Raw genomic sequence first — 26,858 nt, forward strand, 5'->3', positions numbered from 1 at the left:
GATCACTATATTGACTCTGGTCAAAGATGGTTAACCTTTTTCACTTGTCATCTTCAATTTTACAGGGCATCAAATTCATATAATTCAAGTCTTGTACAATGCATCACTTTCAGAATCTTAAGAGAATGTCGATGATTTCTTTACTGATGAAAAACAAAGATAAACGCCGTGTGATGATCATTAAATAATTTATCTCAGGTACCTGTCATGAAAGAGGTATTTCTCTTCAAGTTGATACATTCAACACTGTCAGGAATAATATAACTCCCACATTTTATTCCGAATTCATGTATCACCTGCCTGTGTTGATAAATACTTTTTATATTCTTGGCAATCTATTTGGTGAAACTAAGGACTAATATAATAATATCTAGAGCGATGGTGTTTTCCAAAGGAAAACTAATCAGCATAATATGTATTTCAAATTGGGAAAAGGGCCTAAATGTGATTAAGAGCTCTAAAACTTGTTTTGTCAAAATAGACAAGTAAACATAGACATGACAGAACATGAGATGAAAAGAAGTCCACTTTAGTTCACTTTTGAATTATTATTAAGAATATAGCACAAAAGAAGAATAGAACTTACCTTATGCATTATGAGGGAATTGATTCCTTGGTGGTAAACTTGTTACAGCTTTTGCCTTTTGGAACCTGGACCATTTTCCACCTAATCGACATTAGCCTTCGTGTCAAACAGTTGCTTGCATCGGCAATGTGGATTACACATGTTCATCTAATGAGTAAGCGTGTGAATCCATATCATCTCGAGGGGTCATAGATCTTAGCAAGAGCACGCAGTGAAATTACCCCACCTTTCATATAACATCTTCCCCTCATAACACCCACTAGAAATGGATACAGAACAAAGAATAATATTTTGAGAGGCACTTTTCAGTAGAATAATGGACCGGAAACGGGTAAGGAGGGGCATTATTGAGTTTTTGCAGGAAATAGTGCTTCACATGTATGAATTTGACAGTTGATAACTTTTGAGAGCCATACATCTACACTCACGAAGGAAAGAAATAGGAGGTTTATCCCATTCCTTTTTGGAAAATTTGTGATATCTTGTGGATCCCATTTAAGGAAACCGTCTAAAGCTCACAACAGATCAAAAAGAGAACTTTTGGGCCCCAATAGTGAGGTCTTCCAACTATATAAACCTCCTCAAACCATTCATCAAAATTACCACCTCCAGCACACCATTTCTTGAGCTTCAAGTTTACTTGTAGCTGAGAAGCTCATTTCTTCAAATACTTCATTTTTTAGGTAAGGTATTGATAATTGTTTATCCTTGAGTAGTTCATTTCATTATCTCATATTGGACGTAAATTCCTCTTCTTACAGCTTCTACACACAAAAAACAAAGCACTGTCTTTAATGCAAAGTTCCTCAAAAAAATTAGGCCTTCAATACAAGATTTATCTGCCCAGAAATTTCTTTCTAAAATGAAATGCCTGTTCATGGGAAAGCAATGCAGTTCTTGCATATAGACAGTATATCTTGTTAACTTATCATTTTAAAGAATGAGGCCTCAAAGATGTATAACTAGGGGTGAAAAAATGGTTAAAAAAAACAAGTAACGATCCAATCCAATCCAATCCAATCCAATCCATTAGACATGAGTTGGATAACTGACTTTTTAAAATTGGATCAACCTGTTGCACTAAAAATATATATATATTATCCACTAAAAATATGGATATCCAGATGGATAATATGGATATCCATATTATCAATACCCATTTGTCTGCTTGTTATTTTCCATGTGTTCTTGCTTTCGTTTAAGCTTATTTTGGATTTTAGCTAGTGTACTCACTTGACTATTCCTGAAACCATGGATAATATGGATATCCATATTCTTCGTCGGTTAACCCATTTTTTATCCTTGTTAAAGATGGGCAGGTCTGATATTTATCCGTTTCTATTTAACCCGTTTTTTACCCTTCCATAACCGATCTGACCCACCCGTTTGCCACTCCTATGTATAACCAATAAGATCTAATGATTGTTGCACATGCCTCTTACCACAGCATATTTTGCTTCCCTATGCAAATTTGTTCACATAGTTTTTCATGTTCACTTTCAGATTTCTCAGACAGAAAATGAGCAGGGAAGGAGATTGGATGTGTGCTGCATGCCAGCACTTAAACTTCAAGAAACGGGACGCATGCCAACGATGCAGCTGCCCTAAATATGCAACACCGGCTGATGTTGCCATGTACGGACTAAACAAAACAGAAGTCATGGCCGGAGACTGGTATTGCAGTGCCATGAACTGTGGTTCTCACAACTATGCAAGCAGAACAAGCTGCCATCGATGCGGTGCCTCAAAAAGTGATTATTATGGTATTGGGGCAGGTTATGGATATGATGCTAGTGCTCTTCCTGGTTGGAAGAGTGGTGATTGGATTTGCAACAGGTTAGTCTGCTTATATGAATCCTCACTGTCCATATCACTCCATTTGAGCTCACCCCATTCCAATATTATATAAAGAAACTGAAAATAAAAATAAAAAGTACTAGAAGTCCTCTATATTTAGCTGACATAACTTCCTTCTTGATCGACAGAATAGGATGTGGTATGCACAACTATGCCAGTAGACCAGAATGCTATAAATGCAAGACACCTAGGGATTTTGGTGAGCCATCTTCTATGTGATTCTGGTACTGCATAGTCGACATTTTACTTTCAGACACCATTTTTCATTTACTAATATCTTGTTCATTTCTCTGTTTTTCAGGAAGAGAAAGTGAGTTGTATTGAGGGATGCGGCGATACTAAGTTTTTATTTAAGATTTAACCTTCAAAGACCCTTCTGTTTTTCTGTTCTCATTTTCTTTTCTTCTTTCTTTAGATTAGTTTCTCAAAGAAGGGTTTAGTTTCTAACTGCATTGTAACTGTGCAAGTGTTCTAATGAATGAAATCCCTTGACATTTTGCATTCTTTCTGCCTTTCAAGTTTAAACAACTGCTTTTGTCGGGCGGGTCCAATGAATAATATTATGTAATCTTAACATTCAATCAATGCTGTTTAGGCCTACAGAAAAATGCAAAGGCTAATGTATCACTTAGGACCACTATTTAGGCCGACGTACTTAATCACAGCAAGAAAAAAAGGAAAAATTATAGAAGGATCAGATATTAGATTCATAGAATCTTTCTGAGTGGTTTCATTCTAAAGGAACCAAATTAGTTCCTTTAAGCATCAAGTCTCAATTATTACACCGATAAGAACCTGATAACTTATAAGTGAGAAAATGAAAAGACTCAATTCCACCTTTTCTTCAGGTCTCTCATTTACATGTCCAACCTAATCTGTAACACTTTCAAGTTAGTCATTTCATAATTATTGAGCTAAGTGAATATAATTTCAATCCAACTAATTAAGGAAACCCCATTTTAGGATTCTTAAGTTCAGTGCAACTTAAGAGACAAGAACTTCTAATCCACACTTATTAAGGCAGCCAAAAGTGAAGAGCAGTTGTGGTCAAAGTTTGGCATTTGGCAATTGGCAGATAAGTTAGCAGTAAGTTTGGATGCATCAAAAATGAAAATAAAAGAGCCTATATACATTCTTTTAGGGTGAGATAAATAGTTGGAGTATCGTATCCGTATATTTGGAGCTCAATAATGAATCGTATTCTAATGCAAGACTCATTCAGACAAGGAAAAACTCCAAAGATTGCTCATATCTGAGTTACTGAGTAGACTTAAAAGGAATATGGAATAGATTCTTGTTACACTTGAATTTCCAAAACCACTATCTATCTTAGGGATTGGGCGGGGAGAGAAAGGGGTAATGGCGAATTCAACCATGAAACAAGGAATTGCAATAAGCTACATGTTGAAGACATAATTAAATGAGTAAACAAAAGTGTGCTCTCTCTAACAGTTTGAGCTTTTAGATGAGATGATCGTGAACTTCAACACTACGCTTCAAAGTTTAGTTGGTTGGTAAATGTTACAGAATGAATGTGGACATCCTTTGATTTAGTGTACATAGCCAAACATAGATAGCAGATTTATAGGATTTCTTTTTTATTCTTTCCTTAAGTCAATATACATGTATTTCTATTCTCTTTGTTCTTGAAATAAAATATATGGAAGTTCCTCTATTCCTTTGTTATTTCACATGCTATCAGAGCCCTTAGGTTTGATCAGTTTGCTCTTGATCAATAAGAGGTTCAGATCAGCGGATCATCGTTAAAGTGATAATTTTGTCTCACCTCCACCGTTGAAGGAGGCGGAGTAGAGGTTCAGCCAGGGAAGGACACCTCGGGCGACTAGACCATACATCTAATAGGTTCAGCTCAACCCATTATTTTCAAGACAAACCATAAATATACAGGTGAAGAATCACCAAAATGTCAATAAATATCATACTATCTCAAATCGACATTCAAAAAATGCACTGTATTCAGCGATGAGCACCTATTTAGATTGAATTTTCTTCGAAGCCTTAAATATAAACTTGTCAAGTTTATATCATGAATTCGCCTGTGCGTCCAACATATTCTACTGCTAAAATTTTCCTGTAGGGATAATCCATTATTTTGGACAGGTTCAAATTCCATGCAAAATTAGTTATATGCCTTTTCTTTTATGGTAGACACTTGTCTCTTAGTTCATGTGAAGTAGTTTCAATTCCATGGCAAATCTCCTGGGGTCCAGACAGCCAGAACCAATGCTTAATTAATCATGTCCCAGAACCAATGCTTAATTAATCATGTCCCTGAACCAATGCTTAATTAATAATGTCTTTTATCTCTGCTTGTATAAAATTATTGGCCCTTTCTTTCAAATATCTGTCAATAAAATGTCATTTTCTTAATTTAAAAATCACTGGTTTAGTCTGTCTTAGGATTCTATTCCCTAAATTTTCTCTACTCCTTTCCAATCCAGAAAGAAAGTTAAAATTATTGAAGAATAATTAGGAAAAGAGGGATGTTAGAATCATATGCATTTGTCAACCCATACCTCTATACTCAAGAAAATATGCTTCAAATGCAAGAATTTAACAGTTGACATTTTTTGAAAGCCATAACTCTACACTCAAGAAGGTTTATCCAATTCTTTTCTTGAAAAATTGTGCTATCTTGTGGATCCCATTTAAGGAAACCGTCTAAAGCTCACAAGAGTTCAAAAAGGAAACTTTTGGGCCCCAATAGTGTGATCTTCCAACTATATAAGCCTCCATAATCCATTCATCAAAATTACCAGCTCCAGCAAACCATTTCTTGAGCTTCAAGTTTACGTCTAGTCGAGAAGCTCAGTTCTTCAAATCCTCCACTTTCTTCGGTGAGGAATTCATTATGTTTCTTTACTTGTGTAATTCATTTAATTCCCTCTTCTTCCAGCTTTTACACACAAAAAATAAAGCCATTTCAAATGCAAGTTCTTAAAAAAGTTAGGCCTTCAATAAAAGATTAATGTACCGCGAAATCTGTTTCTAGAATGAAGTAACTGTTCATGTGTAAGCAATGCATTTCTTGCATATAGACAGTATTTCAGATGCACCTGAGACCTTGTTAACTTCATCTATTTAAATAATGAGGCCTCAAAGATTGATAAACAATAAAATTTCTCAGTTGTTTTTTCATGCATCTTACAATGACCTATTTTGCTTCCCAAATGCAAATCTGTTCTTATAATCCGGTCATGTTTACTAATTCAGATTTATCAGGCAGAAAATGAGCAGGGAAGGAGATTGGATGTGTGCTGCATGCCAGCACTTAAACTTCAAGAAACGGGACGCATGCCAACGATGCAGCTGCCCTAAATATGCAACACCGGCTGATGTTGCCATGTACGGACTAAACAAAACAGAAGTCATGGCCGGAGACTGGTATTGCAGTGCCATGAACTGTGGTTCTCACAACTATGCAAGCAGAACAAGCTGCCATCGATGCGGTGCCTCAAAAAGTGATTATTATGGTATTGGGGCAGGTTATGGATATGATGCATGTGCTCTTCCTGGTTGGAAGAGTGGTGATTGGATTTGCAACAGGTTAGTCTGCTTATATGAATCCTCACTGTCCATATCACTCCATTTGAGCTCACCCCATTCCAATATTATATAAGGAAACTGAAAATAAAAATAAAAAGTACTAGAAGTCCTTTATATTTAGCTGACATAACTTCCTTCTTGACCAACAGAATAGGATGTGGTGTGCACAACTATGCCAGTAGACCAGAATGCTATAAATGCAAGACACCTAGGGATTTTGGTGAGCCATCTTCTATGTGATTCTGGTACTGCATAGTCGACATTTTACTTTCGGACACCATTTTTCATTTACTAATATCTTGTTCATTTCTCTGTTTTTCAGGAAGAGAAAGTGAGTTGTATTGAGGGATGCGGCGATACTAAGTTTTTATTTAAGATTTAACCTTCAAAGACTCTCGTTCATTTCTCTGTTTTTCTTCTTCTTCTTCTTCTTCTTCTTCTTCTTCTTCTTCTTCTGCTGCTGCTGCTGCTGCTGCTGCTGCTGTTTTTCTGTTCTCACTTTTCTTTTCTTGTTTCTTTAGATTAGTTTCTCAAAGAAGGGTTTAGTTTCTAACTGCATTGTAACTGTGCAAGTGTTCTAATGAATGAAATCCCTTGACATTTTGCATTCTTTCTGCATTTCAAGTTTCAACAACTGCTTTTGTCGGGCTGGTCCAATGAATAATATTAGGTAATCTTAACATTCAATCAATGTTGTTTAGGCCTACAGAAAAATGCAAAGGCTAACGTATCACTTAGGACCACTGTTTAGGCCGACGTACTTAATCACAGCAAGAAAAAAAAAAAAGGAAAAATTATGGAAGGATCAGATATTAGATTCATAGAATTTTTACTAGTGGTTTCATTCTAAAGGAACCAAATTAGTTCCTTTAAGCATCAAGTCTCAATTATTACACAGATAAGAACCTGATACTTTATAAGTGAGAAAATGAAGTGACTTAATTCCACCTTTTCTCCAAGTCTCATACTCATTTACATTTCCATGGTAATCTGCAACACTTTCAAGTTAGTCATTTCATAATTATTGAGCTAAGTGAATATAATTTCAATGCCACTAATTAAATGAAACCCTATTTTAGGATTCTTAAGTTCAGTGCGACTTAACTTCTAAATCACACTTATAAGGCAGCCAAAAGTGAAGAGCAGTTGTGGTCAAAGTTTGGCATTTGGCAGATAACTTAGCAGTAAGTTTGGCTGCATCAAAATGAAAGTAAAAGAGCCCACTACATTCTTTTAAGGTGAGATAAATAGTTGGAGTATCGTATCCGTATATTTGGAGCTCAATAATGAATCGTATTCTAATGCAAGACTCATTCAGACAAGGAAAAACTTCAAAGATTGCTCATATTTGAGTTACTGAGTAGACTTAAAAGGAATATGGAATAGATTCTTGTTACACTAGAATTTCCAAAACCACTATCTATCTTAGGGTTTGGGAGGGGAGTGAAAGGGGTAATGGCGAATTCAACCATGAAACAAGGAATTGCAATAAGCTACGTGTTGAAGACATAATTAAATGAGTAAACAAAAGTGTGCTCTCTCTAACAGTTTGAGCTTTTAGATGAGATGATCGTGAACTTCAACACTACGCTTCAAATTTTAGTTGGTTGGTAAATGTTACAGAATGAATGTGGACCTCCTTTGATGTAGTGTACATAGCCAAACATAGATCGCAGATTTATAGGATTTCTTTTTTATTCTTTCCTTTGTTAGAAGTCAATATACATGTATTTCTACCTCTTTGTTCTTGAAATGAGATATATGGAAGTTCCTCTATTCCTTTGTTATTTCACATGCTATCAGAGCCCTTAGGTTTGGTCAGTTTTCTCTTTCTCAGTAAGAGGTTCAGATCAGCGGATCATCGTTAAAGTGATAATTTTGTCTCACCTCCACCGTTGAAGGAGGCGGAGTAGAGGTTCATCCAGGAATGGCACCTCGGGCAACTAGGCCATACATCTAAAAGGTCTCAACCCATTATTTTCAAGACAAACCATAAATATACAGGTGAAGAATCACCAAAATGTCAATATATATCATACCATCTCAAATCAACATCCGGTATTCAGCGATGAGGACCTATTTAGATTGAATTTTCTTCGAAGCCTTAAATATAAACTTGTCAAGTTTATATCATGAATTCGCCTGTGCGTCCAACATATTCTACTGCTAAAATTTTCCTGTAGGGATAATCCATTATTTTGGACAGGTTCAAATTCCATGAAAAATTAGTTATATGCCTTTTCTTTTATGGTAGACACTTGTCTCTAAGTTCATGTGAAGTAGTTTCAATTCCATGGCATATCCCCTGGGGTCCAGACAGCCAGAACCAATGCTTAATTAATCATGTCTTTTGTCTCTGCTTGTATAAGATTATTGGCCCTTTCTTTCAAATATCTGTCAATAAAAGGTCATTTTCTTAATTTAAAAATCAAATGGTTTAGTCTGTCTTACGATTATATTCCCTAAATTTTCTCTACTCCTTTCCAATCCAGAAAGGAAGTTAAAATTAATGAAGAATATTTAGGAAAAGAGGGATGTTAGAATCATATGCATTTGTCAACCCATACCTCTATACTCAAGAAGATATGCTTCAAATGCAAGATTTTAACAGTTGACATATTTTGAAAGCCATAACTCTACACTCAAGAAGATTTATCCAATTCTTTTCTTGAAAATTTGTGCTATCTTGTGGATCCCATTTAAGGAAACTGTCTAAAGTTCACAACAGATCAAAAAGGAAACTTTTGGGCCCCAGTAGTGAGTTCTTCCAACTGTATAAACCTCCCCAAACCATTCATCAATATTACCAGCTCCAGCAAACCATTTCTTGACCTTCAATTTTAATTTACGTCCAGTCGAGAAGCTCAATTCTTCCCAGTCGACATTTTACTTTCCAACAACATTTTTCACTTACTAACATCTTGTTCATTTCTCTGTTTGTCTGTCAGGAGGTGACCTGAGCGAAGGTGAGTTATATTGAGGGAAGCGGCGACATTAAGCTTCTATATAAAATTTACCAGAACTATACCCTTCTTCTTCTTCTTCTTCTTCTTCTTCCGTTTTTCGCTTTTTTCTAGCTTTTAGTTTTTCTTTTTTTCTTTATTTAGATTTGTTTCTCAAAAGAAGGGTTTAATTTCTAACTGCATTGTAACTGTGCAAGTGTTCTAATGAAATAAAATCTCCTGAGATTTGGTATTCTTTCTGCTTTTGTTGGGGTGGTCCAGTGAATAAACATTGTTTAAACTTAACAATCAACCAAAGCTGTTGAGGTCTAGTGAGAAATACAAAAGACTTATAGACCATTAGGACCACTATTTAAGTCTATACTCACAGCAACAAAAAATAAGAGAAATGACACTAGGATCAGCTATTAGATTCATAGAATCTTTGAGTGGTTTCATTCTAAGGGAACCAAATTAGTTCCTTTAACCATCAACTCTCAATTATTACATACACAGATAAGAACCAGATGCTTTCCTTTTATAAGTGAGCCAATTTCACCTTTTCTCTTTCCTTTCCTCCATTGTGTCGCCAATTCATTTCCATTTCCATGCTGATCTGCAGCATTTTCAAGCTAGCCGTTCCATCATTGTTGAGCTAAGTGAATATAATTTCAATGCAACTAATTAGTGGAAATCCCATTTTAGGATTCTTCAGTTCAATGCAACTTAAGTAACAAGAATGAGCCAATAATTTCTAAATCACATTTTTAAAGGCAACTAGAAGTAAAGAGTAGTCATGATTAAAGCTTCGCTTCTAGCCGAGAAGCTAGCAGTAGCTTGGCTACACCGATGTGCAAATAAAAGGGCTTATATACATTCTTTTAGGGTGAGAGAACTAGTAGGAGCATTCGTATCCATATATTTGGAGCTAAATTTGAAAATCGTATTTTAATGCAAGACTCATTCAGATAAGAAAAAACTTTAAAGATTGATCATAGTTGAGTTATTGATTAAACTAAATAAGAATATGGAATAGATATTTTTACACTTGAATTTTTAAAACACTACCTATCTTAGGGATCAGGAGGAGGGGGTGAAAGGAGCAGTGGCAAATTCAACCACAGATTAGCAGGCTCAACAGAACCTGCTGCTTTGAGGTCGCGTGTGCGCTTGCGCGCGTATAAAACAAGTACATATGGAGTTGCATATACATTTTAGAACTCACTGTCTCAATTTAGAACCTACAAAAGCTAAATTTGAAATCCATCACTCAAGTAGAGAGCTGAAGTGCATTGCATGGCAGGGCAGAGAGACCTATCTCTGTCCCTCCAACCTATAACAGTCTACACATTCTACATCCACCAAACTAACACTATCAAGGTTCCTCATTGTATCCCCATTTTGTTAGGAGGAACTAGTAATGGTAATAAGCTACTCCCTCCGTTCACTTTTACTTGTCCACTACTCCCTTTATAGATTTTCATTTTTACTTGTCAATTTTCAACATATCAAGGTAAGACAAAAAAAAAAAATTTCCTGTTTTATCCTTAGCATTTATTACTCATTTCAAATCATTTTCGCAACTCCAATACAATTATACACCATTTAATAGGGGTATTGTGGTAAAATACCTATCTTAATCATTGTTTCTTAAACAGCGTGAAAAGTCAAAACGTGACAAGTAAAAGTGAACGGAGGGAGTACGTGTTGAAGACATAACTAGTTAAGTAAATAAATTGCTCTCTCTCTAACAGCTTAAGCTTTTAGATGAGATGGTCACACACTTCGATATGATTTAGTTGGTAAATGTTAGGTTGCCGTTAAAATGATCATTCTGTCGCACCTCCACCATTGAAGGAGGTGGAGTAGAGGTTCAGCCAGGAAGGATATCTCCGGCAACTAGACCATACATTTAAATAGGTTCCTTAACCCATCACTTTCTAGAAGAGCCTTAAATATATATGTGAAAAATCACTAAAATGTCAACAAATATTATATCTCAAATCAACAGTCCCAAAGATGCAATGCATTCAGCGATAAGTTCCTTAAACATTGAACTTTTGTTCAAAGCTTTAAAGATAAACTTATCAAGTTTAAATCATGAATCTGCCTGCGGCTTCAACAACTAGATTTCCATGTAGGAATAATCCATTATTTCGGAAAGGTTCACATTCCATGCAAAATTAGTTATGCCGTTCGTTTTTGTGGTAGACAAGTTTCTTACTTCATGTGAAGTAGATTCATTTCCATGGCATATCTTTTTGGGTCTAGACTGTCAGAACCAATTCTAAGTAGTCATTGCTTCATCTTTGATTGTATAAAGTGAGTGGCCCTTTCTATCAAATATCTCTGTCAATAAAAGGTCATTTTTTGTTTCAAAATTTATTGTTTTACTTTGTCTGAGGATTCTATTCCCTAAATTTTCTCTACTGTTTTCCAGTCCAAAAAGAAAGTTCAAATAACTGAAGAATATTTAGGAAAAAGGATGTTAGCATCATATGCATTATTCAAACCACATCTCTATGCTCAAGAAAATAGTGCTTCAAATGCATGAATTTAACAGTTGATGACTTTTGAAAGACATACATCTACACTCAAGAAGGTTTATCTATTTCTTGAGCTTCAAGTTTACGTCTAGTCGAGAAGCTTAGTTCTTCAAATTCTTCATTTCTCTGGTTTTCAGGAGGTGACCTGCGAGAAAGTGAGTTATATTGAGGGACACGGCGATATTAGTTTTAATTGAAGAATTACCAGAACTCATAACCTTCTTCTTCTGTTTTTTAATTCCTTTTGCTCTTTCTTTTCTTCTCAAAGAAGGTTTAATTTCTAACTGCATTGTAACTGCAAGTGTTTTAATGAATGGAATCTCTTCAGATTTTGCATTCTTTCTGTCTTTCAACAACTGCTTTTGTTGGGGTGGTCCAATGAATAATATTATGTAGCCTTTAAAATCAAACAAAGTTATTTAGGCCTACAGAGAAATGCAAAGGCTTATGTATCACTTAGGACCACTATTTAGGCCTATATACTTAATTAACCAGCAAGAAAAAAAGGAGAAATAACAAAAGGATCAGATATTTGATTCATATCATCTTTATGAGTTGTTCCATTCCAAGGGGGCCAAAGTTCCTTTAAGCATCATGCCTTAATTATTATACAGATAAGAACCTAATGCTTTACTTTTATAAGTGAGCCAATTTCACCTTTTATCTTTCCTTTTCACCTCATTTTACACATGTTAATGTACAGCATTTTCAAGCTAGCCATTCCCTTGTTGAGCTAAGTGCATATAATTCAATGCAACTAATTAGTGAAAACCCCATTTGAGAGTTCTTCAGTTCAATGTAGCTTAAGAGACAAGAATGAGCTAAGAACTTCTAAATCACACTAAATAAGGCAGCCAAAAGTGAAGAACAGTCATCGTCAAAGCTTGACTTTTTGCCGATCAGCTAGCAGTAAGCTTGGCTATACTGAAGTACGAATAAAAGGGCCTATATACATTTTTTGAAGGTGAGAGAACTATAGTAGGAATAATTGTATACGTATATTGGGAGCTCAATATGAAATTGTATTTTAATTCAAGACTCAATTAGATAAGGTAAAACTTCAAAGATTGCTCATATTTGAGTTACTGAGTAGACTTAATATGAATATTGGATAGATTCTTGTTACACTTGAATTTCTAAAAAAGTATTTATCTCAGAGACTGTGGGGGGTGGGGGTGGGGGGGTGGAGGAGACAAAAGGAGCAGTTGTGAGTCCAACCATGAACAATGAAACGGGGGTGGGGGTGAGCGGACCATAGCAAATTCAACCACGGATTAGCATTTTCAACAGAACCTGGTTCATTGGGGTTGTGTCTTTATATGTCTCTGTGTGTGCGCGCGTGTAAAATAAGTATACATAGAGTTACATCTACATTTAGATCCACTCAAGTAGAGAGCTGAAGTGCATTGCATGGCAGGGGCAAACAGACCTAACTCTGTCCCTCCACCCTACAATAGTCTATCCATTCTTCATCCACCACACTAATATTGTCAAGATTCTTCATTGTATCCCATTTTGCTAATAGGACCTGGTAATTGATGAGAATAATTCAGGCTTCAAAGTTTAGTATGTTAGAAAACATATAGCAATGCTTGTAATTTTCTTTCTAAACTAGTATTATGATGACAATTTAATTAAGCATTTTAACATTTATCATTTTCAACTGGTCCTTATAAGTACTATGTCTATGAATGTGTATATCCATGGAAGTATATGCATATTTGGGAGGTTTTGGACCTGATCATGGCAAAACTGATATCCTATCCTTCATTTAAGACTCACAAACCCACTAGGAGAAGACAAGGCGGATCTATTAACTACATCTTGCTCGAATTATTTAAAAGGAACGAATATAAATGTACGCATACGCTAAACTACACTCATTCTGAACCCATCGGTTTTTGAGAGAAAGGTGCATACTCGATTTCCATCCGTAGGTGGTAGAAGGAACCTCAACCAAAGGTGAGTGGACCATACAGTTAATGGATTCAACTGAAACCATCGTTTTCAGGACGAACCATAAATAAACATGTTAAAAATCACCAAAATATCAACAAATTTTATATTTCAAACCAGCAATTACAAAAATGTAATGGACTCAGCGATAAGGATCTTAAATATTGAAATTTCTTCGAAGCCTTAAAGATAGGCTTATCAAGTTTAAATCATGGATCCACATCGTGCGTCCAACACCGTCTACTTTTAGATTTCCATGTAGAGATAATCCATTATCTTGGAAAGGTTCACATTCCATGCAAAATTAATTTATATGCCTTCTTTTTGTGGTAGACAAGTGTCTTAGTTCATGTGAAGTAGTTTCAATTCCATGGCATATGTCCTGGGGTCTAGACAGCCAGTGGCGGAGCCACTCATGGCCAAGGGTGGTCACCTGCACACCCTTGGCTGGAAAATGGTACTAGTAAATGGATTAGATATTATGATTAACTGGATATAAATTAAATTTTGAACACCCTTAAAATAATTGAGATAGATAGCTTAGAGGTAAAGAGAGTTCAATTTTACGTAAAAGTCACGGTTTAAAGCTTGCGTCAAACGCTGGCCATCTTCTTTCTTTAAAAGAAAACATACAAACAATGCCTGGAGTTACTTGGTTGATTTGTATTTGAACTTATTTTCTTCCATGTTCCGACTAAACTTATTTGTATTTGAGTTATGATTTGCATTTGGTTTATTCCTATGTTGGTTTGGAGTTACGTTAGACTCATTTGTTGAAGCTCCTTTAGTCTTTCTTCTTTCCTTCCTATTTCCTAGAAAAGAAGGAAATAGCAAGTTAGCAACCACTTATTTTGTTCTCTTTTCTTTTTTAATTGCTTCTGTGAACATTTTAATTATCCAACTTTGTTCTCTTTCTTTATTTTAGTTTTCAAACAAAATCAATTAGTCATTGTCTCTCGCTTTGTAACATTCTCGGAATGCCCATTGTTGTTCTCCACTTGTGGGATTACGTACATTGGGTATGTTGTTGTTTGTGGTTGCTGCCATTTGATATTGTAATTACCATCAGAGTTTTCTAGCAATGAAATTTATCAAGAATAACTTGCGAAATCAAATGGACCATAAATTTTTAGGCGGGTGTGCAGTGATGATGTTAAAAAGAAAATTATTGCACTTATTCATCGGAATAAAATTATATATTCGTCAACATTTGAACAACCTTACCAAAATTTCTGGCTCCGCCACTGCAGACAGCCAGAACCAATTCTAATTAAAAATGTATTTTATCTTTGCTTGTATAAAATTAATGGCCCTTTGTTTCAAACTCTGTCAATAAAAGGTCATTTTCTGAATAAAAATCACTGTTTTAGTCTGTTTTAGGATTCTATTCCCTAAATTTTCTCTATTTTTCTCGAAATCCAGAAAGAAAGTTCAAATTATTGAAGAATATTTAGGAAAAAAGGGTTGTGAGCATCATATGCATTTTCAAACCATACCTCTATGTTCAAGAAAATAGTGCTTCAAATGCATGAATTTGACAGTTGAAAACTTTGAAAGCCATACCTCTACACTGGAGCAGGTTTATCCAATTCTTTTCTAGAAAAATTGTGCTATCTTGTGGATCCCATTTAAGGAAACCGTCTAAAGCTCACAACAGTTCAAAAGGAAACTTTTGGGCCCCAATAGTGAGATCTTCCAACTATATAAACCTCCATAAACCATTCATCAAAATTACCAGCTCCAACAAACCATTTCTTGAGCTTCAAGTTTACGTCTAGTCGAGAAGCTCAGTTCTTCAAATCCTTCACTTTTTTTAGGTGAGGCATTCATTATGATTTTGTTTTTCCATGTATAATTCATTCATTTTCTCAGATTGGAACTGAATTTCCTCTTCTTCCAGCATCTACACAAAAAAGCCGCTGTCTTTAATTTTTCAAAAAAAATTAGGCCTTTAATACAAGATTAATGTGCCAAGAAATTTCTTTCTAGAATGAAATAACTGTTCATGTGTTAGCAATGCAGTTCTTTCATATAGACAGTATATCATGTTAACTGTATCTATTTAAAGAATGAGGCCTCAAAGATGGATAACTATAATATGATTTCTCGGTTGTTTTTTCATGCCTCTTACAATGGCCTATTCTGCTTCCCGTATGAAACTCTCTTCTCATAATCTTTTCATGTTCACTTTCAGATTTCTTAGACAGAAAATGAGCAGGGAAGGAGATTGGATGTGTGCTGCATGTCAGCACCTAAATTTTAAGAAACGGGATGCATGCCAACGGTGTAGCTGCCCTAAATATGCAACACCAGCAGATGTTGCCATGTATGGACTAAACAAAGCAGAAGTCTTAGCTGGAGACTGGTATTGCAGTGCCATGAACTGTGGTTCTCACAACTACGCAAGCAGGACAAGCTGCTATCGATGTGGTGCCTTAAAAAGTGATTATTATGGTACCGGGGCAGGCTATGGATATGATGCAAGTGCTCTTCCTGGTTGGAAGAGTGGTGATTGGATTTGCAGCAGGTTACTGTCCATGTTGCTCATTCCATTCCAATATTACATAAAGAAATTGCAAAATAAAAATAAAAAGTACTAGAAGTCCGTTGTATTACTACCGGCACATTTAACTGACATAACTTCCTTCTTGATTAACAGAATAGGATGTGGTATGCACAACTATGCTAGTAGAGCAGAATGTCATAAATGCAAGACACCTAAGGATTTCTGTGAGCCATCTTCCTAGTCGACGTTTTACTTTCTGGCGCCATTTTTCACTTACTAATATCTTTGTTCATTTTTCTGATTTCAGGAGGTGATCTGAGAGAAAATAAGTCATTGAGGGACGTGGGAGCTTTTATTGAAGATTTACCAAAGCTCATAAGTCATAACCTTCAAATAACCGTTGATTTTAGTTTTTATTTTCTTGTTTCTTTAGATAAGTTTTTCAAGAAAGGTTTTAATATCTAACTGCATTGTAACTCATGTGCAAGTGTTCTAATGAATGAAGTCCCTTCAGATTTTGCATTGTTTCGGTCTTTCAAGTTTCACCAACTGCTTTTGTCAGGGTGATCCAATGAGTAATATTATGTAAACTTAACAATCAACCAAAGTTGTTTAGGCCTAATACTTAATTCATAGCAAGAAAAAATAAGAGAAATAACACAAGTATCAGATATTAGATTCATAGAATCTTTATGAGTAGTTCCATTCTAAAGGAACCAAATTAACAACTTTAAGCATCAAGTCTCAATTATTACACAGATAAGAACCTGATACTTTTGCTTTTATAAGTGAGTCAAATCCACCTTTTCTCTTCCATTATTTTCTTCAAGTCTCAAACTCATTTCCATTTCCATTTTAATTAATATGACATTTTCAATCTAGCCATTGCATCATTGTAAAGCTAAGCTTGTATAGTTTCAATGCAGCTAAGGGTGTTTTTGTAAGTATATTTATAATAGCCAAAGAATATTGCACAGATTAAGAACACCGTAGAAAGACGAGATTAGATGCGTACCTGTAAACCATCTTGTTCATCAATGCGAAAGAGTTCCAACGGAGGTTGGTTACACTAATAGCCTGTTTAGCCAAGCTTCTCCAACATTAAAGTGTTTTTTTTTTTTTTTTTTTTTTTTGAAGTTGAGGTGTTTGGCCAAACTTTTAGAAGTTAAAAAAAAAAAAAAATAGTTTTTGAGTAAAAGCAAAAGTTGTTTTTAAGAAGCCAACCAAAAATACTTTTTTTAAAAAAGCACTTTTGGGAAAATACTAATGCTCAAAAGTTCTTTTCAAATTGATTAGCCAAGCACAATTTTTTCAAATTTACTAGCCAACACAAATTATTACTCGGCTTATTACTTTTCAAAATAAGTTAATTTTGGAAGCTTTTGGGATGCTAAAAGTGTTTATTTTAAAAACATTTTTCAAATAAGCTAATTTTAGAAGCTTTGGCAAACAAATTATAAGTCTCCTCTCCTTCTCTCGTCATGTGGCAGTGGGGCAGTGCCGAGGTTTAGGAGGTAGAGAGGACTTAAAAGCCGTTTGGATGTGCTTATGGCTTTTGGCTTATTATGGCTTTTAACTTATAAGCCAAAAGCCATAAATTTAGAAATTCTAATTTATGGCTTTTGGCTAATTTTTATTATTTTAGCTTAAAAACAAGTGTTTAAAATCACTTTTTTATCGTATTCAAACACTACAAAAGTACTTAAAAGCTATTTTGAATTAAAACCACCAAAAATAAGTCAATCAAAATAGGCTGTTAGCCATATATTTGTAGGCTTAAAAGCAATGACCTAATGGGCCCTCCCATCACAGGCTCGTAGATCCATAACATGGCCTACATTATTGTTAAACACACATCGATACATGAAGTGATTCTTTTTTCTTTTTTTTTTTTGCGCGGATTGCCCTTCATTTGGGGTGGTCTTTAATTTTTGCCCTTCAAATTGGTAATCTTTAAGTTTTACCCCTCGCTTAATACCCTGAGGTTGTGGATTCAAACCCTAGCTTAGTAAAAAAAAATACGCAAGGTAGAATTTTGCAAATTTGTCCAGCGAAAGGCAAAATTTGGGCCGCACAGGTAGAAATTCTGCCGGTGCCATGTAAATTTTGCCTGAAGGACAAAATTTAAAGACCACCATTTTGAGGGATAAAAATTAAAGACCATCCCCAGCGAAGGCAATCCTGCAAATTGCCCGAAGTGATTCACACCCAATGTGGAATCGAACAATATAAGGCCCAAGTCATGTCCACAGTCCAACAATATTAGTTCCCGTTTTACCGAACCAAATGATTAAGTTAATATTAAATACACAAATAGGAGAATTTCCAGGTCAAGGAAAACATTTCCTGTCAAATGGGGAAAGATGACATCCCTGATTTACGGACGAATGTTATTTACTTAAAATTGTCTTGACTTTAAACTTCATATTATTCAATTTCAATTCAACTTACACTAAAACAATACTATTATCAATCTTTAGTTCTCGAAGATTTCATCAATGTACTTTTTAATCTGCTAATATTATCATTAATCTTTAATATACTTTTTCCCGATAAACATTTTCCATTTACTAACCAAACATTCGAGAGCCTTTTTTAAAAAAATATTTACCATGAAAAATGACTTTCGTCATACGATAAACACTCTTAAGTGAATATTCAAATATAGGGTTCTTAAGATAGATGCAACTTAAGAAACAAGAACTTCTAAATCACACTAATAAGCCAGCTAGAAGTGCAGAGCAGTCACGGTCAAAGCTCGGCTTCTAGCTAATAGGCTAGCAGTAAGCTTGGTTACACTAAAGTACGTTGGCCTATGTACATTCTTTAGGGTGAGAGAACTAGTAGAAACAATCGTATTCGTATATTTGGATGTCGATATGAAACCGTTTACTCATTCAGATAAGAAAAAATACCAAAAATTGCTTTAATTAGAGTTGTTGAGTTGATAGCAGTATGGCATAGATTCCTGTTACACTTGAATTTGAAAAGAAAAAAAAAACAATTTTAGGGGTGAGGGCAGGGGACCAGAGAGATCTATACATTCTCCATCCACCACCCTACACTATCAGGATTCCTCATTGTGTCCACATTTTGCTAATAGGAACTAGTAATGGCAATAATAAGAGTCAATTCCTCAAATGGCTATAAAGGAACTAGTAATGGCAATAATAAGCTAGGCTTAAAAGTTTATTAGGTTGGTAAACAAATAGCATTGCTTGTGTAGTTCTTACTGATCTCACCTTTAGTAGGTTAATAATTTAGACATGTGCATGATAAAGTTTCTCAACTAGTACATTTTCATGCAGGAATAATCAATTACTTGGAAAGGTTCTCTAGTGGTTGTACGTTAAGAGTTCACATTTTAGCCACAAAAAAGAAGAAGAGAGAGTTAACATTCCATGCAAAATTATATGCCTGTTTATGGTCGACAAGCGTCTTAGTTCTTGGGAAGTAATTTCAATTCCATGGCACATATATCCAGACAGCCAGAACCTGTTAGGATTTTGCCCTGATTTTCTTATCATATTTGAGTTTTATTTTTCTCTGGAAGGAAAATCAAAGTATAACCATAATTGTTTTACTTTTTCTGAAAGGAAAATATAATTTTCTTCCATATTTGGCTAGTCCTTTTTCTTGGAGGAAAATGTTTTGGACCTCTATATATTGAAGAATCCCTCTCATACATCAATGACACAACACAATAGCATCCACAATGTAGTCATTAAAGACTCTTGTTTAGAGGGAGATTATTCTCCCAATAGAGTTTATGCTTCTTTATATTAGTTTTTCAATATGTAGGTCACTTGACCAAATCATATTATAATATATATTTTTTTATTTATTCTTGATTTATTGTCGTTCAATGTGTGCAAGTGTAAGCTTCCGCATGACGTCCTGTTATTTCGATCCCAACAAGTGGTATCAGCATCAATGGTTCAACCAATGATTCGGCGATGTTCAGGACATGTTCAAGACGGTTTCAAATCAAGAGCAACCAATTTCACGATAATGAAGATTTTATCCAGTAATACTACCTGTGGAGATGAATTTCAACCATAATTTCAACATCCCTGCTGCTACATTTTTTAAAATAAAGCTAAATATTTTTAAACCAATTTTTAACCCATAATATTTTTAACCTTATTTTTAATCATGGCAAGCAGCAGTGATGAAGATTATGTGAAGAAGATGGATCAAGTTTTGTCAAGAAAATTCAGGCCAAAAGGAGAGATTTGTTAGGGTTTTGCCCTGATTTTCTTACCATATTTGAGTTTTACTTTTCTCTGGAGGGAAAGTCAAAGTACAACCATAATTGTTTTACTTTTCCTGAAAGGAAAATATAATTCTCTTCCATATTTGACTAGTTCTTTTTCTTGGAGGAAAAGGTTTTGAACATCTATATATTGAAAAATCTCTCTCATACATCAATGACACAACTTTCATCCTAATTGTTTATCGACAGACTAGCTAAAGCTCTACTCATTTCATGTATGCTGCCTAATTTTGCTCGACACCGGTAATAGCAGTGCTATGCGACACTGTCAAGATTTGACCTTGAAATAGAGAAATGGAAGTTTGAAGGAAGATTCATAACAAGTTTTCCATAGGTGATTGAGAGTATTCATTCCAATATGGTAAACAAGAAGAAACAGAAGAGCACATACCTTAACCTAGATGATGATCTAGCTATAGTGCAGACTCGAGAAAAATGTGAAGTAGAACTTGAAGAGGCTAAACAGCTAATAAAAAGGGGTGCTCCAAGGTGACCTAAAACAAACAAATGAATGTTGGCCACTGGAATGTTAGAAGCCAAAATGATCCCCTTCAGCATACAGAAATAAGGACTTATAAGTTTATTTATAAGATGAAATAGCTAGCCATATGTCCATAGAATACTGTGTTCTAACTAGACATTATACACTAATGCGATCACTGATATATATGCCAGCCGCAGAAAGTTGTTGGAAATTTGGGAAGGAGGCGTACTACAAATGAATCATTTTCTCTACGAGGCAAGTGGAAGAAAGTATTCGTTTTTACTTCTTCCAACTTAGCTTACATAAAATGACTATGCGGCCTAGGTAAATTAGGACTTGTTCTAGCACGAACATGTACCATAATTTAATTCTGAACTTTTTACTTTTTCCTAGCTCAGGGATAAAACAATAAATGCATCATAGCGTTAATTTCCTAATACATGAACTAAGTAAATTCATGTACTTGACAACAAAAGTATCCTCACTGGTCAAATTGTAGGACTCTTAAGTGAAGCTATATTTTGGAACCTTGGAGTTTTACTTCAGTACCCAATGAGTGTTTACATGTTCAAGTTAGCTAACAATGACTTGCACTCTGAGAAACACATGATGGATTTCCTTTTGGTACAGAAGATAGGACGACATTTGTCGAGGACCATATTATGTAGGTTCTCTACTTTTTTGGTGTACGCCTTGTATGCAGAGGTTTTTCCCAGTTATGTTATGCATCAAAAAAAAAAAAAAGTACATGACGGATTTGCTGAGACATTAAAAAATGTTTGCATTTTTCCCCAGTTCAATCTTTTAATGACGAGGGGATTCGGTTGAACCCTATGTTGCTCGGATTCTTCAAAAATGTCAACCGCTGCGTGTCAGATTCTCCAAAAGTAGTGTATTTTTGGAGAATCCAACATGGATGCAGCATTGAAAGTGAAGAGTCTGCGCAACTTAGTTTGAACCTCCTTTCCTTGGCTCGGCTCCGCCCCTGTTACCTGTAATTATTTTTTTAAATCTCGTGATAGTATGAAAAATTCTATACTATCGTACATAAATGTTAAAACTCCTTGTAACAACGCGAAATATGGGCCCCGAAATCATTTTTTTGTGCGGATTGCCCTTCAAAGGCACTGGTCTTTAATTTTCGCCCCTCAAATTGGCAGTCTTTAATTTTTGTCTTTCGCCTAATACCCCGAGATTTTAAGTTTGAATCCCAGCTCAGTTAAAAAAAAAAAAAAAAAAAAAATTCGCAAGGCAGAGGTTTGGATTCACAAGAAAACGCTACCTCAATGCAAAACTCTACCTCAGAAAGAGTTTTGCATTCAAAACTCTGCCTGAGGCCTAACTTTGTTCCGAATAAGCTTAACTTTGCTATGAAGCTCTGTCTTGCGATTTATTTTTATTTTTTTGACTTAGCTGGGGTTTAAAACCCAAAACTCATGGTATTAGGCGAAAGCCAAAAATTAAAGACCACCAATTTGAGGGGAAAAAAATTAAAGACCAGTGCCTTTGAAGGATAATAGTCCCCGAAATTAGCTTTTGGATTTACGGGTTTTGTTATGGACTGAGTTTGGCCTTGTCTATGATTTTCTGGGGGCTATTTGTAGGATTGCCCTTCACTGGGGGTGGTCTTTAATTTTTGTCCCTCAAAATGGTGGTCTTTAATTTTTATTCTCTGCCTTTGCAAATTCTGCCTTAAGGGGGAAGTGGCCCCTATCGTGAATTTCTTCATTCCAGGACTTGAATATGAGATCTTTGGTTAAGAGTAGTGAGATTCAGACACAGATCCAAAATTTGGAACTTATGGGTTCCAACAACTACTTCAAGTTAATATACAATAACAACTGGATTTACAGTCAAATATTTAAAAACTAGATTTCTTAATACATATATAAAGCTAGGCAAAAGCATTTCCCATAAAATTAGAAGTACATCCATTTCATGGGAGACCTCATTCATCCCACTGGATATCTTCATTGTAACCCCGAACAATCCGGCAATTGGCGCGAATGCCCTTCAAATGCGCTGGTCTTTAATTTTTGCCCCCGTAATGCGTGGTCTTTAATATTTGCCCTTCTAAGCTAAAAGATAATAAGAAAAAGACTTTACTATCCCTACCCATAACATATAAAAATCTAAAAGTCTGTAATGAACCCCAAACATCCAATTAAACCTATCCATCATTTCAACAACAAACCTTTCAATCGTTCCAACATTTCACCGGAGAAATCTCCATTGATTTTGCCTGCCTACAACATCGAAAAAGATAAAATATATAATATATAGCGTTTCAATTGAATGTAATTCAACTCAATTTCATGCTTTATTAAGTTTAGATTTGTTAATATTTGAAAATAACAACAAATCATCTTCTATGAACTAAACAATCGATATGCGCTGAGATTCAACATTGCGAATCATAATTTTACTCAACAACATAGAATTGATCAAATTTATTGCTTTGTTCTGATTTTTATTAGTTTATACGTTCCATTTGATTAGTATACAATGCTCAATGACTTAGACTTGAAATTATAGTAACTTCAGTTGACAAAAAATAATCAAAAAAAGTTCGAACAAGTATGTCAGATGAGTGCGTAGTTTACTTTACAAAAGAACAAAGTATGTTAGAGGCAAATTTCATTTTCATAAGCAAAATAAAAAAATACACAAGTATTAAGAATTAGACAAGTATGCCGAGGAGTGCGAAGTTTACATTAGAAAAGAACAAAGATGTCATAATGCAAACTTTCATTTTTATGAGCAAACAAAATTTACGCAAGTGTTAAGAACTAGAAAAGCTATGCTCGAGGAGGTAAGGTTCACTTTACAAAAGAACAAAGTATGTCATAGGCAACTTTCATTTTCATAAGCAAAATAAAAAATTACACAAGTGTTAAGAATTAGACAAGTATTTTATGAGGCGAATTTCACTTTACAAAAGAACAAAGTATGTCATGAGGCAAGTATGTCACAGAGGCAAACTTTCATTTTCATGAGCAAAACAAAAATTTACGCAAGTGTTAAGAACTAGAAAAGTATGCCCGAGGAGTGCGGGTTCACTTTACAAAGAACAAAGATGTCACTAGAGGCAACTTTCATTTTCATAAGCAAAATAAAAAAAGTACACAAGTGTTAAGAATTAGACAAGTCTCATTTATGAGGATAGGTTCTCTTTACAAAAGAACAAAGTATGTCACATGCGGTAAACTTTCATTTTCATATAAAAAATAAAAAAATACACAAGTGTTAAGAATTAGACAAGTCCGCCGAGGGGCAGAAGTTCACTTTAAAAAATTACAAAGTATGCCGTGAGAGGCAAACTTTCATTTTTCATAACCAAAACAAAAAATACACAAGTGTTAAGAATTAGACAAGTGTCACGCAGGGGGTAGTTTACTTAAAAATTGCAAAGTATGCCGTGAGAGGCAAACTTTCATTTTTCATAACCAAAACAAAAAATACACAAGGTTAAGAATTAGACAAGTCCGCCTTAGGGGGCAGAAAGTTCACTTTAAAAATTACAAAGTATGCCGTGAGAGGCAAACTTTCATTTTTCATAACCAAAACAAAATATTATTAATAAAACAACACCAATAACACATAAGATTGCATAAAAATCAAAATTATTAACAAGACAATACCAAAAAATCAAGACACATATAAATTAACTTAATTCATGAAGTTATGCCGTATAAAGCATAACTTTATGCCTAATCCTAAGATAACTTTAGTTTCAAAAATCATAAACTCACGACCCGCATATGTTGCCTCGACAAACACATTCTTCACAAAAATCGATTATTAAACAAAAATGTTAAGAATAACATAAAAAGTTGTTCACTGTGCAAAACTTCAAAGATTCAACAAAGAGAAAACCAAAACGCATATCAAAATCAAAGCTAAAACATATTACGACATTCATAATACCACATTCAAAAAATCAAAATATATACATGGGAACTAAACTAAAGTTGAAAAAATCGTAGAGACACTATAACAAAACACTATAATTTTAAATAAAAAGGATCAATTAAATATAAAAAATGACGAAGAACAAATTATGTCATAGAGGCAACCATTTTTATAAGCAAAACATCAAGTATACAAGTGTTAAGAACTAGAAAAGTATGCCGGACGAGGCGTAAGTTTACTTTACAAAGAACAAAGATGCCGTTGTGAGGCAACTTTCATTTTCATAAGCAAAATAAAAAAGTACACATGTTAAGAATTAGACAAGTCACGGGGAGTGCGTAAGCGTTCACTTTACAAAAGAACAAATTACGCCGTTGGAGGTAAACTTTCATTTTCATAAGCAAAACATCAAGTATACAAGTGTTAAAAACTAGAAAAGATTGGATTTATGCGTAAGTTTACTTTACAAAAGAACAAAGTACGTCGTTAGAGGCAACTTTCATTTTCATAAAGAAAATAAAAAAGCACACAAGCGTTTAAGTAAACTAGGACAAGCCTCCGCCTAGTGCTAGTTCATTTACAAAAGAACAAAGTATGTCACAGAGGCAAACTTTTATTTTCATTAGCAAAATAAAAATTTACGCAAGTGTTTAGAACTAGAAAAGTATCGAGAGGAAAAGGTGTTTACTTTACAAAGAACAAAGTGATGTTGTCATAGGGGAGAGGCAACTTTCATTTTCATAAGCAAACAAAAACATTATTAACAAGACAACACCAAAAATCAAGCACACATAAATTAACTTAATTCATGAAGTTATGCCGCAACAAGCATAACTTTATGCCGAACTAAGATAACTTCAGCTTTAAAATTACAAAGTATGCCGTGAGAGGCAAACTTTCATTTTTCATAACCAAAACAAAACATTATTAACAAAAACACCAAAAACACATAAGATTGCATAAAAATCAAAATTATTAACAAGAAAACACCATAAAACCAAGCACACATAAATTAACTTAATTCATGAAGCTTACGCTGAACAAGTATAACTTTATGCCGGAACCGGATAACTTCAGTTTCAAAATCAATAACTCGTCAGACTGTGCATATGTTGCCTCAAACAAACACATTCTTCACAAAAACCGTGCATTATTAAATAAAAACAAGAAAGAACAACATAAAACAAATAGCTCACGTGCAAAACTTCAATGATTCAACAAAGAGAAAACCAAAACGCATATCAAAATCAACTAAAACATATTACGACATTCATAATACGACATTCAAAAAACTAAAATATATACAATGGGAATGAAACTAAAGTTCAAAAAATCATACGTACACTATAACAAGACATTATCATTTTAAATAAAAAAGGATCAATTAAATATAAAAAACGGCGAAGACAAAGATATTAATTCAACAAATAACAATTTAACATAAAAACAAATATTGAAACGAGCAAAAGATTCAAATTCGTACCTACGTTTTAACATACGAGACAAACACAAAACGTAGTGAGAAAGAAGAAAAAAAAAAGTGGGCAATGATTTAAACAAAAAGGATTTTAATGGGGTAAGGATAATTTCGTCACAAAAAAACTTTCATTAAACAGCAAGAAGCAAGAAAATTTAAACAAGCATATAAATGAAAAAAAAAATATAGCAAAAAAGACTCACCAAAAGAAGGCCACTCCGCGCAAAAAAAAGAACAATCCTGGCAAGCGTCCAATTGTTGAATTGGGCTGGGCCATTAAGTCACTATTTCTGACAAAGTATTAGTAACAGTATTCATGAGAATTGAGAATACTAACACAGTTATGGTCCTTGTGCAAACTTTTCAAGTTTGGTGAGGTGAAATTTATTCAACAACAAATGGATGGATCTATGATAGAGTTCAGCCCAATTGCTCATATAAAAGGGAAAAATAACTAGGCAATAGTTAGAAAATAATTGCATAATCGTAGCAAGGTTATTTAGTCTTCATTTCATAGCAACTAAATATTAAACTTCCAAAGGAAAATCCCTATAATTCAGTTGAACGTGAATCAATCCCAAGCTAACTCTTCCTATTTTTTTGGGCAAAATATTATCTTCCCTATACAATTGGTAGAATCATTCGAAAAATAGTTTTGTTTCTTTTCTTTTTAAACGTTTTTTCCTATTTTCTTAGTATATGTAAAATTTCTATTATAACTATACATGGCATTTTAGAGATTATCTATT

At 34.5% G+C, this 26,858-nt stretch overlaps 3 protein-coding genes and 1 long non-coding RNA gene across 11 annotated transcripts; 3 read left to right on the forward strand and 1 right to left on the reverse strand.

Moving 5' to 3' along the window:
• The first annotated feature begins 1,114 nt into the window (after positions 1-1,114).
• LOC132029268 (RNA-binding protein involved in heterochromatin assembly dri1-like) lies at positions 1,115-2,947 on the forward strand. Of its 2 annotated transcripts, none has more exons than XM_059418581.1 (4): positions 1,115-1,269; positions 2,090-2,422; positions 2,572-2,642; positions 2,745-2,947. In XM_059418581.1, the coding sequence occupies exons 2-4, from the start codon at positions 2,106-2,108 to the stop codon at positions 2,765-2,767; spliced, it is 411 nt and encodes a 136-aa protein (XP_059274564.1). In that variant the 5' UTR covers positions 1,115-1,269; positions 2,090-2,105; the 3' UTR covers positions 2,768-2,947. The 2 variants fall into 2 exon arrangements, with proteins under 2 accessions (XP_059274564.1, XP_059274565.1); XM_059418582.1 differs by having other exon boundaries at positions 1,149-1,274.
• A 2,232-nt stretch (positions 2,948-5,179) lies between these two features.
• LOC132029269 (RNA-binding protein involved in heterochromatin assembly dri1-like) lies at positions 5,180-6,451 on the forward strand. Of its 3 annotated transcripts, none has more exons than XM_059418583.1 (4): positions 5,180-5,301; positions 5,678-6,010; positions 6,160-6,230; positions 6,333-6,451. In XM_059418583.1, the coding sequence occupies exons 2-4, from the start codon at positions 5,694-5,696 to the stop codon at positions 6,353-6,355; spliced, it is 411 nt and encodes a 136-aa protein (XP_059274566.1). In that variant the 5' UTR covers positions 5,180-5,301; positions 5,678-5,693; the 3' UTR covers positions 6,356-6,451. The 3 variants fall into 3 exon arrangements, with proteins under 3 accessions (XP_059274566.1, XP_059274567.1, XP_059274568.1); XM_059418584.1 differs by having other exon boundaries at positions 5,691-6,010; XM_059418585.1 differs by having other exon boundaries at positions 5,188-5,301; positions 5,687-6,010.
• On the forward strand, positions 5,205-16,484 carry LOC132029270 (uncharacterized). Of its 5 annotated transcripts, none has more exons than XM_059418590.1 (4): positions 5,205-5,301; positions 15,662-15,981; positions 16,114-16,184; positions 16,268-16,484. In XM_059418590.1, coding segments are annotated over exons 2-4 (390 nt in total). In that variant the 5' UTR covers positions 5,205-5,301; positions 15,662-15,664; the 3' UTR covers positions 16,270-16,484. The 5 variants fall into 5 exon arrangements, with proteins under 5 accessions (XP_059274573.1, XP_059274572.1, XP_059274569.1 ...); XM_059418589.1 differs by having other exon boundaries at positions 5,219-5,301; positions 15,658-15,981; XM_059418586.1 differs by lacking the exon at positions 5,205-5,301 and adding an exon at positions 15,116-15,271 and having other exon boundaries at positions 15,649-15,981.
• On the reverse strand, positions 6,332-6,695 carry LOC132031054 (uncharacterized). Its single transcript, XR_009408160.1, has 2 exons — positions 6,510-6,695; positions 6,332-6,428 (listed from the first exon to the last, which is right to left on the reverse strand). It is a non-coding gene; the product is annotated as an uncharacterized LOC132031054 (long non-coding RNA).
• Positions 16,485-26,858: the final 10,374 nt, after the last annotated feature.

The sequence above is a fragment of the Lycium ferocissimum genome, chromosome 9 (genome assembly GCF_029784015.1).
Source record: "Lycium ferocissimum isolate CSIRO_LF1 chromosome 9, AGI_CSIRO_Lferr_CH_V1, whole genome shotgun sequence".
Lineage (NCBI taxonomy): Eukaryota > Viridiplantae > Streptophyta > Magnoliopsida > Solanales > Solanaceae > Lycium > Lycium ferocissimum.

Coding starts and splice junctions, on each gene's coding strand:
- LOC132029268 (XM_059418581.1), top strand. CDS start 2,106: ATGAGCAGGGAAGGAGATTGGATGTGTGCTGCATGCCAGCACTTAAAC. Junction 2,423..2,571: donor GGTGATTGGATTTGCAACAG/GTTAGTCTGCTT, acceptor CTTGATCGACAG/AATAGGATGTGGTATGCACA. Junction 2,643..2,744: donor CAAGACACCTAGGGATTTTG/GTGAGCCATCTT, acceptor TCTGTTTTTCAG/GAAGAGAAAGTGAGTTGTAT.
- LOC132029269 (XM_059418583.1), top strand. CDS start 5,694: ATGAGCAGGGAAGGAGATTGGATGTGTGCTGCATGCCAGCACTTAAAC. Junction 6,011..6,159: donor GGTGATTGGATTTGCAACAG/GTTAGTCTGCTT, acceptor CTTGACCAACAG/AATAGGATGTGGTGTGCACA. Junction 6,231..6,332: donor CAAGACACCTAGGGATTTTG/GTGAGCCATCTT, acceptor TCTGTTTTTCAG/GAAGAGAAAGTGAGTTGTAT.
- LOC132029270 (XM_059418590.1), top strand. CDS start 15,665: ATGAGCAGGGAAGGAGATTGGATGTGTGCTGCATGTCAGCACCTAAAT. Junction 15,982..16,113: donor GGTGATTGGATTTGCAGCAG/GTTACTGTCCAT, acceptor CTTGATTAACAG/AATAGGATGTGGTATGCACA.